This window comes from Apis cerana, linkage group LG1, assembly GCF_029169275.1.
Source record: "Apis cerana isolate GH-2021 linkage group LG1, AcerK_1.0, whole genome shotgun sequence".
Taxonomy (NCBI): Eukaryota; Metazoa; Arthropoda; class Insecta; order Hymenoptera; family Apidae; genus Apis; species Apis cerana.
Genome location: NC_083852.1, coordinates 18,739,663 through 18,752,216, shown reverse-complemented (window position 1 = coordinate 18,752,216; position 12,554 = coordinate 18,739,663). Strand labels below are relative to the sequence as shown.

The following is a 12,554-nucleotide window of genomic DNA, read 5'->3' as shown; positions in this document are numbered from 1 at the left end:
CAATAATTTTCCCTTCCTCTCCCTCCCTGCCCCTCCCCTCCCCCCTAACCCCTCTTTCGACGAGAGACCGAAAAATTTCCAGAAAATTTGGGAATTTGAGAAGTTTGTTTCGTTCCGGCGGGGGGGAACAAGAAGATCGAAATCGTCCCACGCGTGTTTTTTTTTTTTTTTTCTTTTTTTTTCTCCTCTATCGCGTGCCACGATTGAATAGAGATCACGAAACGAGAGTAGAGGTCCATAGTAGAAACAGACACTTTTTAGGGTAGGTGAGCTTAGCGTGCAACAATGTAGTGTGTGCTTGTGGTGTGGATTTCAGCAGGCGTACAGTCAGTACATCCCGGCGACAAGGGCCCAAGTAACGGGTGCCCAAGGGGGGCAGACCGGGGCTGCGATGGACGGGACTTACCTCGTCGAGGCCTCGTTCTGAGCGTTTGGCCTGAGCGTTTCTTAGTTCTAGTGAAAGAAAAAAAAAAAAGAAAAAAAAGAAAAAAGAAAGAAAGAAAGAAAAAAAGCACTATTAAACTAGCCACAGTAATAAACCCGAGACAAATAATGTAAAGATGAGAATAGAAGCAGAAGCACGAAATAGAAGCAGAATAAATAATCGAGAGAAAAGTAATAATAATAATAATAACGATAGTAATAATAGTAACAGTAATAATAATAATAATAATAATAAAAAGCATACAAAAAAAGAAAATAAAGATAGGAAGAAGGAACGGATCTCGAAGACAAGAGCGTCTCGAAAAAAAAAAATCGAAACGAATTAAAAAACGAAAAAGACGCGAATCGGTTGAACGGCCGAGCGTTTAGAAGAAGGAAAGGTAACACGAGAACATGCTTACGACACGTATTTGTTATACAAAAATTTCGAGTCGGTCCACACACTTATAGAAATCGTCTCGACCGAGATGAATTTTCAGAGAGAACGGAGTTTAACGAACTCAAGAAAGTAGACGATTGATAAGTTGGATAAGATGGAACACACGCGAACATGTGTCGAAAATAGAAAACAAAGTAATAACAATAACAATAATAATAATAATAATAAACAAAATGAAATAATTGACACAAGACACACACAGTGATTCTAAAAAGTATACAGATATATATATATACATATAAATCAATCAAATTCTTCTATTTCCTCATTTCCGTGCCTCCACCCGTTCATCGACGACCGACCACCAACTGTGCGATCCACGTGGAACCACTGGACGACCAACGATGACGTCGCATCGTCCGCCCATCATCGTCATCGTCATCACGGGCGTCATCGCGCCTCCACTGGCCATCACCATGAAAATTAATCGTCCCTCATCTCCTGCTCGGCATCTTTCTCTGTTCACATCCTCTTTCTTCATCCGAGTCGTTCTTCCAACAACGATGGAACAAAAAAAAACGAATTTTTAACGAATCACGGAATAATACTAATACTACTACTACTAATAATAATAAACATCGAATAAACAATTCGTCCAAAACTCGTGCGAAACTCATAACGAATCCGATGGATCTCTCTCGCGCGCTCTCTCTCTTCTTTTTCCTCTCTTTCACGTTGGAAATCTTCATGGACGAAATTTAAAAAAAATAAACAATAAATCGATAATAATGACAAATAATGATAAAACAAAAAACTACGAATCATCCGATGATGGAAACGAAAACGAAAAAAAATATATATATATATCGTGATCGATGAATGGCATTAACAAAAAAAAAATGATTCGAAACGAAACTAAATAAAAATGAAAAACAAAAAAAATGTATATATACACAATATATAAAATGTATATATATCGTGACATATTTTGAACGATGGCCGCTGAAAAATATCGCACGTCCATTTTTTAGAGCTTGTCTTATCAGCTCACCTCGAACGAGAGCAAGGATAGAGTGGTGCTCGTATATGAAGACCGTATACAAGTGCGGAAAAAGGTAAAGAAAACCGTGTTACCTGAAAACCGTTTTGGATACGATGATAATCGATGTACATTACATAATCGTTTCGTTGCTTTTGTGCGCGCGCTTCACGATCCACGCGCCCCTCGCGGGTAATACGTTCTCGCTTGTATACACGGACGTGAAATGAAGATTCATATATATATATATATATAAAAAACCGTAATAGTTTCCAGATAATTTTTCAGAGAAAGAAAAAGAAAAGAGAATAATTAACGGAGAGAATAATGAAAAGGGATAAGAGATCAGAGATCTTCGATCTTTGAAAACTCTGACCACGAAAACTCTGAACTCTGAGGGCCGGTTCCTTATAAGTAAACGAATGAATAAATAAAACAAAAGATTTTCATCATCAAGGGATGAAAATCCTTGAATTTATACGTCGTATACAAGCACGGATATTACACGCCATGCCACGGGCGCGTGGGATCGCGGGCGCGTGTACAATCTTCCACGATGTTTATCAAATGTGTGTGTAAGATCTATATATGTATATACATATATATGTATGTATGTATATATGTATATATATATATACACCAGTGTATGGCCGTTGGGAGAATATGAGGCAGCTTTTCTTGTCCTTCGAAGGAAGGATCAGGACGAAGGACACACGAAGGCCTCCCCATGCATCCCCTTGGTGGTCGAGAATTATATCGTGTCGCGTGGCTGATCCTTGGATTGGCTTCTGGGTGTCTGCTTACCCCGAGATACGTTTACTTCCCTCGCTTCTTCTCCATCGCATTCTTCTTTCTATTATTCCCTGTCTCTGCTCCTACACGTATCTCGAATCACGTAGATTTTTCGATACATTCATTCTATCTTTTCCTTCGATCGTGAAACTCTTTGGAACTCTTTCGAAAAAAAGAAAAAAAGAGAAAAAACTTTGATTTTCGCTCCCCTCGCTTTCGAAAGGGAATTTTCTCGATTTTCCCTTCGCTTTCACGCATTCACGTCTTTCCCCTCGTCTTGGTTACTTTTTCTTACTTTTCCTTTCTTCGTCCCTCCCTTTTGGCATGGCGCCCACTCGAGCCTCGTCGTGTTGCGGCTGACTCTTGATCTGGCTTTCTGATTTATGTATCTCTCTTATCCGGGGATCCTACTACGCTACTACGCTTCTTCATCCCCTACCTGCATCCAAATAGAACAAGCGTATCTTCCTCCTCCCCCATCCATCCCCTCGTCCACCCTTAATCCACCCTTCGTGGCTTTGAATCCGCTGCTGCAAGTACAAGTTTCTTTTACTTTAGCGAGCTTTCCATTCGCAGCTAGGTTGAGATCGTCTCGGAACAAACACGAGGATAATTATTTTACGGTGTCTGGCCGCTTTTTAGGGGGATAGAAAGAGAGAGAGAGAGAAATAGAGAGAAAAAGAAATCAGGGAAAACTCGAACAGGGCTCCTAGCGAACTATATTTACACTCTTTTCTTTCTTTTTCTTTTTTTTTTACGCCTTTTCTTTCGGCCACGTCCGCCATTCGATCGTTTTTCCTTTTGTCCAACTCTTGTCCAGTTTTCAGAGGGACGAATAAACGCGAAGATCGCGAAGATTGCTTCCTATTCCATAAAATTAAAATTATAGAAAATTTTTCGTTCGTTGACACGTGAATGAAAGTAAATGTATAAAATGATTCGATGTATTTCAGAAATTTAGTGTTTCTCAATCTACAATCTAGATAAAATTTTTCCAATATATTTCAATGCGTAATCTATAGAGATTATATTAACGCATCGAGGGTGCGATTAACCTCAAAGTGGGTTAAGAACGAAATTTAATTCCTTTAATTCCTAATACGATACCACGAATACAATTTTCGAGCAATCGTTTCATTATCTCGCCTACCTCAACGTTTCCATACCTACTCGTCTTTGCTCCCCTTTCAACGCTTAATTTTTAACCCTTTAAGTCGCGTGATTCATTTTACGATCGAGCTCACCTTTCAAGTCCCCGGCGCTGCGTGCACGGGATACTAATGGCCCTCTGCCTTTAATAACCGACCCGCCTCATCCGCGCCCTCCTCGTGCCAACCGATGATTAATGCATCCCCGTTACGAAGGCGAGGACGAAATTCGCGACCAGATCCTTTCACGCCGTCCTAATGCGTTTCCCTTGTATTGTGCTAATGCCACGCGACTCCGCGCAAACGTGAGCATCGCGTGTACGTGACTGCCTCGCGATCCTGCCGCGCCAACCTTCCTCCGTTTCCAGATTCACCGGGGAATTTATCGTTTATCCTTCCGTAGAAATTTCATTATCTTTCGTTAACACTCGTTTCCCTACTTTTCATTTTTCCAACAACGGACAAACGGTTGTGGTCTCGAGCAGTTTTTGATTGAGATGTTGAAAGGTTGTTGGAATAATTTTTCATTTCCCCGCGTTTAATTTAATTCAATCGTCGTTCCATTATTTTTCTCCTTCGAACAATGATGGCTCTAAGCAAAGGGACCCGTTTAACACCGTTTTTGGAATATAAGGAGAGATTAATTCGTTCTTTCCCCCTTTCCTTTCGTTAATTTTCGTAAAAATTGAATCTCTACACGCGGTTTCTATTTCATCTTAAACGACAGGATCGGAGCGGCGAGCCAATCCCATTATTCAGAAACTCTCATTTACGAATAAAGCCTTTTTTCGCCCACCGTGTCGCGAGACTGCGTGAACTCGAACGGAGATTCGTCGCGAACCGAAATAACGCGCGGTGGCACGCGCCGTCGAAAGAGAAAAACACATATCTCGTGCGTCATCGGGCAAAAAGGAAGCAACGCGACCACTTCCCCCTCCTCTCCCTTCTCCCCCGTGTGTTAGACCCCGTTCACGCGAGGAATTTCGAGGATCCATCTTTCTTTGGATCTAAAACCATCTCTCGTGTCGTATTCTCTCTTTATACGATTGTCGCTCGTCGGGACATTTTCCACCACGCGTGACGCGATTTTGAGAATGAAAATTCTCTCGAGAGAATCGTTTTCATAGAAAAAAAGAAAATAATAATAATTTTCTAGAAACGAATTTTATTTATTCCTCTCCCTCTTTTTATCTCGGTGGCTCGTTGCGTGGATATATTATTTTTAATAATAAAACAAAACCTAGCGACGTTACAATAATCGTTTAAAAGCTGGGATATTAAATCGAATCCGAAATCGGTTCTCCAATCTTGTCGTTACCTGAACGTCAGTTACGATAGCAGCACCATACGATCTTTTGTATAAAGCTCGCGTGACGCGATGTCGAATAGAAATTCGCCCAACTGCAATCCGTTATCTGACGATTCCTCCCTCCCAAACTTCCCTTTTCGTACTTGCCCGTCTAATTATCATTATTATTTACCGGGGATCGGGTTGATCGCATTCCTCGATGCGATTCAATTTAAACGGCCGCGCATAAATTTCATTCCCGTCGCGCGAACGAGCCTTGAGGTTAAGCCGCGCAGCTGCATCGCGCGGTCGGACAGGAAGAAGGAAGGATCGCGGACAGGCCGGTTGAAAAGGATTAACGACGCTTGTCGAACTCGACAACGTCGAGCGAGACCACCGCGAATATGTGTATATGTGTATATATATATATATATATATATATATATATATAGTGAAAATGCAAGGAAGAGAAGGAACCGCATTGCGGGTGCACGGATACAGTGTGCGAATTTTGCCCGGGAATTCGAAGGGTTTCTGCACGCGGATCGACATTCCGTTACTTTTTTTTCGATTCGCGAATAGAGAGAATCGGCGATTTTATCGTCACTTGGTTATCTTGGAGTTATTTCTGGAGCTTGACGATGAAAGTTCGAGTATATTTCGATTAAAGTAGAGGAGACTATGTATATATATATATGTATATAGAGGAATTCGAAGTACAGTTGGTGGTATACGTAGAGACGATTGGAGGAGAAGTATGGTTAAGGGAAGGTGGGAAAAGCTTGAATAACGTGAAATCCGCTTTTATTTTTCGCATACGGCCGAGAAATATTTGAGTCGGGCCGGATAATATGGCGAAGCTTCGACGTATGTATGCATCACGTCGCAACTTTTGCAATGCACGCAAAATGCACTGCTGCATCGTTTTTTTTCCCTTTCTGTTTCTGAGATCTCGTAGCAACGATTATTCTTCGACGACGAAGATTGGCGTCGATTCGATAACGATCCTTGTTCAAATGGAAGATAAAACTTCGAAGATAGGATGTAAAACACGTGAGTAGATATGGAAAGAAAAAAAGAAAAGAAAAAAGAAAAAGGACAAAGAAGAGTTATCGTTACGTCATATCGAAGGAGGATTGGTCGCAGAAAACAGAGCGCGTCATTCGAACGAACACGATTGATACGAAACTCAAAACTCACAGACGGTATTGCAATTAATGGCTTGTCAAAAAAAAAGGATCATTCTTATTGCACTTATGGCATGTTTCTTTATACGAATCGATCGTTCCACCTCTTTATCTCCATAGCAGCGCACACTCTTTCACCCACACACTGTTTATCTCTCTGTTTTTTCTTCGTTTCACTGTTAAATACGTTATACGTTTCTTGTTCTTGTTGCTGTTGTTGTATCGCTGTTGTTATCATTTTCCTTTGTTATTTTCGATAATGGTAATGATGGTATATATTTATATATATATATATTCAATATGTGTGTGTGTATATATATATATATATACATATATATACGTATTTGTGATTGTTGAAATGTATATTTCTCTGTTGTTGTGTTGGTAGCAAATCGTTGTTTCCGCTTTCTTCGATCTCTCATTCTTATGATCGTTAACTCTCACTGTATTTATTCTTTCCTCTTTTCTTCTTCTTCTTCTTTTTTCTTTTTTTTCTTTTTTTTCGCATGAACTTTTTTCTCTCTTTGAATTTGCCTTGTGCACGTGGCCCGCGTGCCTCTTTCTCATTCTAACCCCCCCTTCCTCTCGACATCTCTCTTCGCTCGTTCAAACGCGCGTATACTCTACTTTATTAGCTATATATAATACTCGATTAGCTCCACGCTGGAATTCAATTCCTTCGTGGCGTCGCAAAATTTTTCACCTTTCTGTTCGTGGTCCGCGTCTTTTTTTCTGAAAAAAAAGTTTCCGTGGTAGTATTTTTTCAAAGAAAGAAAAAAAAAAAGAAAAGAAAAGAAAAGAAAAAGAAAAAAAAGAAAGAGAGAGAGAGAAATTCGATGATTCGAAAGTGATGAATATCGAGGCAAGCAAGACGTCACGCGAGATCGCATCTCTCACATTTCATTTCATCCGAGAAACGAGTCTTCGAAAAAAAAAAAAAGAAAAAAAAAGGTAATAGTAGCTTGTTCGGTCTCGAGAGATTTAGAGATTGAGACGCCTTGCATTCTTGTGTCTAAACTGAGTTATATGTGTGTGTATATATATATACATATATATATATATATGTATATATATATATATATAACAAAGGAATCACTGTGCTCGAGGAGCTTGAGAGAGAGAAAGAGAGAATATTTAGAACAGGAAGTGTACCTACAAGCGGATAAACGTTCACGGAGAGAAAGAGAGAGAAAGAGAGAGAAAGAGAGAGAGAGAGAAAGAGAGAAAGAGAGAAGAGGGGGGAGGGAGAGAGAGGAGACATAGAGAATAGCGTAATACTCCTTCGTTACATATATATATATATATATGTATATACGATTATATAGTTTCGATTATATAGTTGCTCTAGATAAACGTAGATATGTACGAGAAAGAGAGAGCGAAAGGGATGATCGAGAGGAAGGGGGAGAAAGAAGGAATGTTTGGACGAGTGGAGAGGAGAGAGTGTAAGGGAGAATGAGAAGAGTGAGAGAAGGAAGAGTCTCTGGAGGAAAATGAACGGAGAAAATGATTGTGTGTGAGAAAGAGAGAGAGAGAGAGAGAGAGAGAAAGGGGCAAGCAGGAAGACAAAACATAGATGGACGAAGAATCTAAATTGAAACATATCCGAAATACGAATTGTTCCAGGACCTAAAGAAGCGCGGTTCCCACACCTGTGACATGCAGGCCCTACAGCCACTTCCGGTCCCAACCACCACAACCACCAACACCGCGCCTGCCATGACTACTTCCGGTGGCCAGCCACCGCTTCCGGTATCGGAGACCGCTTGAGTCGATCACCGAGACCAATCACGATCACCATATCCGTTATTATGAGCAAAAAAAAAAAAAAAGAAAAGAAAAGAAAAAAAAAGAAAAAGAAAAAGAAAATGAAAAAAAATAATAACATCACCTTTAACAAAACACCATCACCGTCCTCCTCTTCTACTCGATGAAAGAACAATGGCCGACCGGCCGGAAGAACGGTGAGCCTGCACCTCTCACGATCTTTTAAAATCGGCGGGTCTGTATGCGTCTCGTGCGTCTCGAGCCGGAAGTAGCCCGTAGAGGGAGAAATCTTTCCGGTTTCTTGGAACTCCGGAATTTCAATCTCATTTTCCCGGATCCATCGAGATCGAGAAGATCTTGATGATCGCGATTCGAAGGGACTACTTCCGGCTAGGTCCGCGTCTTCGTCTATAAATCTCTCTCAAGCGATTACAACAAGTTATTTGCGGCTGAATCGATACGATGGATCAGCCGGAAATAGCCGGAATTACGATTTTTCACAGACAAACGATAAATTAATTTCTCTTTTCATGGCCGCGCTCGAATGGCCGTGAAAGAAATTTTCAATCGGATATTCGGATATTCTTCGTCCGTTGGTGAAACAAGAGGTGAAAAATAATAAAATAATAACGATGAAGAGGAGAGAAAGAGAGAGAGAAAGAGAGAGCGAGAGAGAGAGAGAGAGAGAGAAAGCGAGAGAGTGGTTCTTCAGGGTGCAGGTATATAGCGTCGTTTGGAGCTCTATCGTTAGATCTATATTCCCCCCGCTCTCTTTGCATGCGCGCTCGAGAGGAGGAGCCCAGGCTCGCTAGAGGCTGAAAGTTCAAATTTTAGCCGAGAGAGATCTTTGCTCTCGAGAGATCGATCTCTCTTCGGGTTCGAAGTACGTCTGGCAGACTTAGCGCGCGGGATCTGAGCGAAGCTTAGGCTTTCCTCTTAAATCTAGCGGAAAGCGTCCCCTCTCCTCGACATAGATCAAGCTTTATCGCTCTAGCCAGCCTGGAGGAGAGCTTAACGTTCGTTCACGAAGACGCATCGAGGCTCGCTTTCATCACGTTTCAAGAAACATCGACATCGAGGTGGTTTGAAGAGAAGAGTTAGAGTTGAGAATAACATGGAAAATATATTGAAAAATTAATTTTATCAACAATTGGAATCTATATATATATATATATTTGTATATATAGAAATAGAATTCTAGAATCTTGGTGATCACGGTGGCTTCGTAGATGGTCGTGGATCAACGTTAGCGGAGCTTTCGCGAGGAAACGCGCACAAAGTAGCTTTGAAAGCGGCCAATAGATGCAAGTCCCGCCGTTCATTTTGTAGATGAAACCCCTGGCCACGTTTCGTTCAGAGATTCGAAATGGCGGGTCGAAGATTAGCCGGTCTGCCACCAATTCCTTCGCGTGCCTCGGTCAAACACCAGCACTCGGAATTGAATTTGCCACAAATTTTCCCTTTCGCAACATTTTATACGCGAATCAAGCTTTTATTTTTCTTTATTTTCTTTTTCATTCGTTAAATATCGATCCTTCCCCCGCCTCTTTCGATTTCCATTCGAGAAAGTATCTATAAAAGTCGATCGATTCTCATATTCTGGTCGCTCGAGGAAAATTTACACTTGGCAATTGACGAGAGAGAGAAAGAGTCGAGGATCCATCGGCCGGAAGCCGGTGGTGGAGAGGCTCTCGACTTTTTCGCGTTTTAATCGCGTTTACAGCGTAATTCGAGCTGGCCGATAAGCCGCTGGATCCGACCCGGTTTCCGGTTCGAGGCGAAGTGGATGAATCGGCGAATGATCGATCGATCGGCACGTTACTATGAGTATTGCGAGAGCGAGGCTGGCTGCTTCAGGAAGATGGCCCTGATCTTCGAAACGAGGTCGAAGGCAAATTTGCACAATCGAAACACGCTATTCCCTCTCCCGCTCTTCACCCTTTATCCTTTCCCTCGATCCTCGACTCGTGCCGTCGTCTACGTTCGTTCGTTATTAAAACGTCGACCCCTGTTTTCTTTGCGCACAGGATGCATCCGAGGGGAGGAGGATCGCGAGGGTTTTGACAACAGTGCGTACGAAACGGAGGGATAATAAATATTCGAATGTTTTTGATTAATAGGAATTTCATTTCGTATCCTCTGACACGGATTATTTAATATTTTAATGTTTCTCGATGTTTGGAGGATTGATGTATTTCAAAGGGTTGCAATCAGGGCTACGATCAATCGCGAAATTTTTAGTATATTTTTTCATACTCGTGTAAGCTTAGCTAACGAGTTGCGTTGTAAAACCAGTGAAAATGTAATTTTCTTTAGTAAAATTTTGTCACCGTGCAGAGGATAATAGGTTATATATATATGTGGAGCTATTTTTTTTTTTTTAGGAATGTTATTTTGAGGGATATTTAAAATTTTAATATTTCTTTTTTTTTTATTTGTATATAACTTTGTAACGGCGCGAGATGGAGCAAAATTTTATGAAGCAAAATCCTATGTTATATTCACATATAAATGTATACATGTTACGATCGTAACAAAGTGACATACGCGATATACGCATCACGAGAATTTTTATTATCTTAGTTGGATGAAAATGAAAATTTAATTTATAATAACATCCAATAATAATTTGATACAATAACAAGGTTCCACGGTGTAATGCACTTTGAATAATACGAATAATCAATAACGTTCAAAAAGTTGCATATATAAAAATGTTGAGATTTAAATGCTCCATCCTATAATCCATCATTCTTCAGGATTACTCTTCCCAACAAACGTTCGTTAAAATCTAAATTTCCTCGTGAAATACAATCTTCTGTCCGTTTACACCAAGACGTCGTGTAAAGACGGGCTCGGTCATTCATTATTTTTTCACTCGAAAATCGAGGCCTTCAACGACCGTGCGAAACTCTGCAATCGTCGTTCCATCGAAAAAACGTTCGATAAACGCGAAACTTTATACATGTATACTTTTCCAATCATCGTACCCGTTCACAATTTCCTCCTACGATTATCATTTCTTCCCAAACACTGGACTAGATACTCGAAGAGCATCTGCACACACACACAAAAAGAGAAATCCAGGTTTAGATTATCGATCGGACGGTGGCAGTCGAGTGTGTTATTTCCATCGGTGGCTTTTCTTTGTCGCTTCTAAGTTAGTTCGGAGGCGGTTTCTCGACGAAAGGGGCTTCACTACCGGAGACACTCGAGTCGATCACTCGCTCTCCTTTTCCGCGCCCTCTCCGTTTTGCCAGCCCTGTTCTTAGCCTAACAATCGGTTCTTCTCCTCTTTCCTTTTCCCCCTCCCTTTTTCCTCCTTTTTTTTTCGTCGTCGACGACCACGACGACGACGTCGTGACCGAGTTTCAAAGGAGGCCTAGTTCCCGCGCGCGCGAACTTGTACGGCCTCCGTCGCGAACAACAAGCAACGACCGCGGCAATTCGACAATTTTCTTCCTCCTTTATTTTTCAGAAGACCGAGAGCTTCCTTTGCATTCTTCTTCGTAACGAGTTTATGTAATTTCGTTTATATATCGTTGCTGGAACGAGATTGTAGAAATTTTTCTCCCTCGATGATATTTGCACCGTTTCAAAATATCGATACAAACGATACACCTTAGATTCGCGTTAGATTAAAAGAGAAAGGAAAAATATATACGTATAAACAGCTTTCCCTTCGTGAATGAAGATCAGAAGTGTATGTACATCGGCCTCGAGGCGAAGAAATGCACGGGAATACCGCGCCCCGAGATAGGTTAATAGGATTAAAACGAAGTGGTTGTGTGCTTTACTCCCCCACGAGCCTCGTTTTCTTGGCAACGATGCGCGATTATCCTCTCTATCCTTCAATCTAAGCAGCGAGTAAATCCGTAGTAAAATTGGCCGCTCTCCCGAAAAACTTAGCGAATCAGCATTTTTAATTCGCAAATAATGATACGTAATGATATATACGGGTTCTCGAGAGAGACCCAGGATCGTTTCTCTTTGAATAAATTTCGTTTTGAACGGCTCGAAGGAGATTGGTGGACGGGAGAAGGGGAATAGAGCGTGAAGGGACACGTTTCACGGGGAAAATTGGTTGGCACGGCCGCTTTGACACTTTACTCCGGGCAATGAGATTTTTCGCGACTTCCTTTCGTTTTTTTTTCCTTTTAATGGCAATTTTCGCGAGATTTCGCACCACTTTTTTCCTTTTTTTTTTTTTTGGCTAACATTCTGGTGATTTCTCGCGGAAATACGCGTGCTCGACGTTTTTTATTTATTTATTTTTTCTTTTTAGCTTGTTGGGAAACGATCTTCTGCAACCGCGAACTCCTTTCATCGGCTCCTTCAGAGCGAGAGCATGATTGCACCAAGATAGATAGAATTCGAGTTGATAGAATTTCTTTTGTATAGTGCTATGTGGATATCGTTGAAACTTGATTTCTTTCTTCGTGTGATAATTGCCGGAAATATATATTAGCACGTGTAATTTGGATTTAAAAGAGTAACTAACTTGATTGGT

General features: G+C 41.1%; 1 protein-coding gene across 9 annotated transcripts in view; it reads left to right on the top strand.

The window, feature by feature from the left end:
- The window catches only part of LOC108004322 (potassium voltage-gated channel protein Shal), a 155,689-nt gene that overhangs the window by 84,331 nt on the left and 58,804 nt on the right, over positions 1–12,554 (top strand). For 3 of the 9 annotated variants that reach the window (XM_062087294.1, XM_062087296.1, XM_062087295.1), the window contains exons 6-7: positions 1,855–1,938; positions 7,904–8,084. The exons of 2 other annotated variants lie outside the window; for them this stretch is intronic. In XM_062087294.1, the coding sequence (XP_061943278.1) occupies positions 1,855–1,938; positions 7,904–8,047 (228 nt within the window). In that variant the 3' untranslated portion in view covers positions 8,048–8,084. Of the gene's footprint in view, positions 1–316; positions 1,939–7,903; positions 8,085–12,554 lie in introns of those variants that run through there. 4 more of the 9 variants (XM_062087298.1, XM_062087297.1, XR_009833454.1 and 1 more) reach the window with 3 other exon arrangements.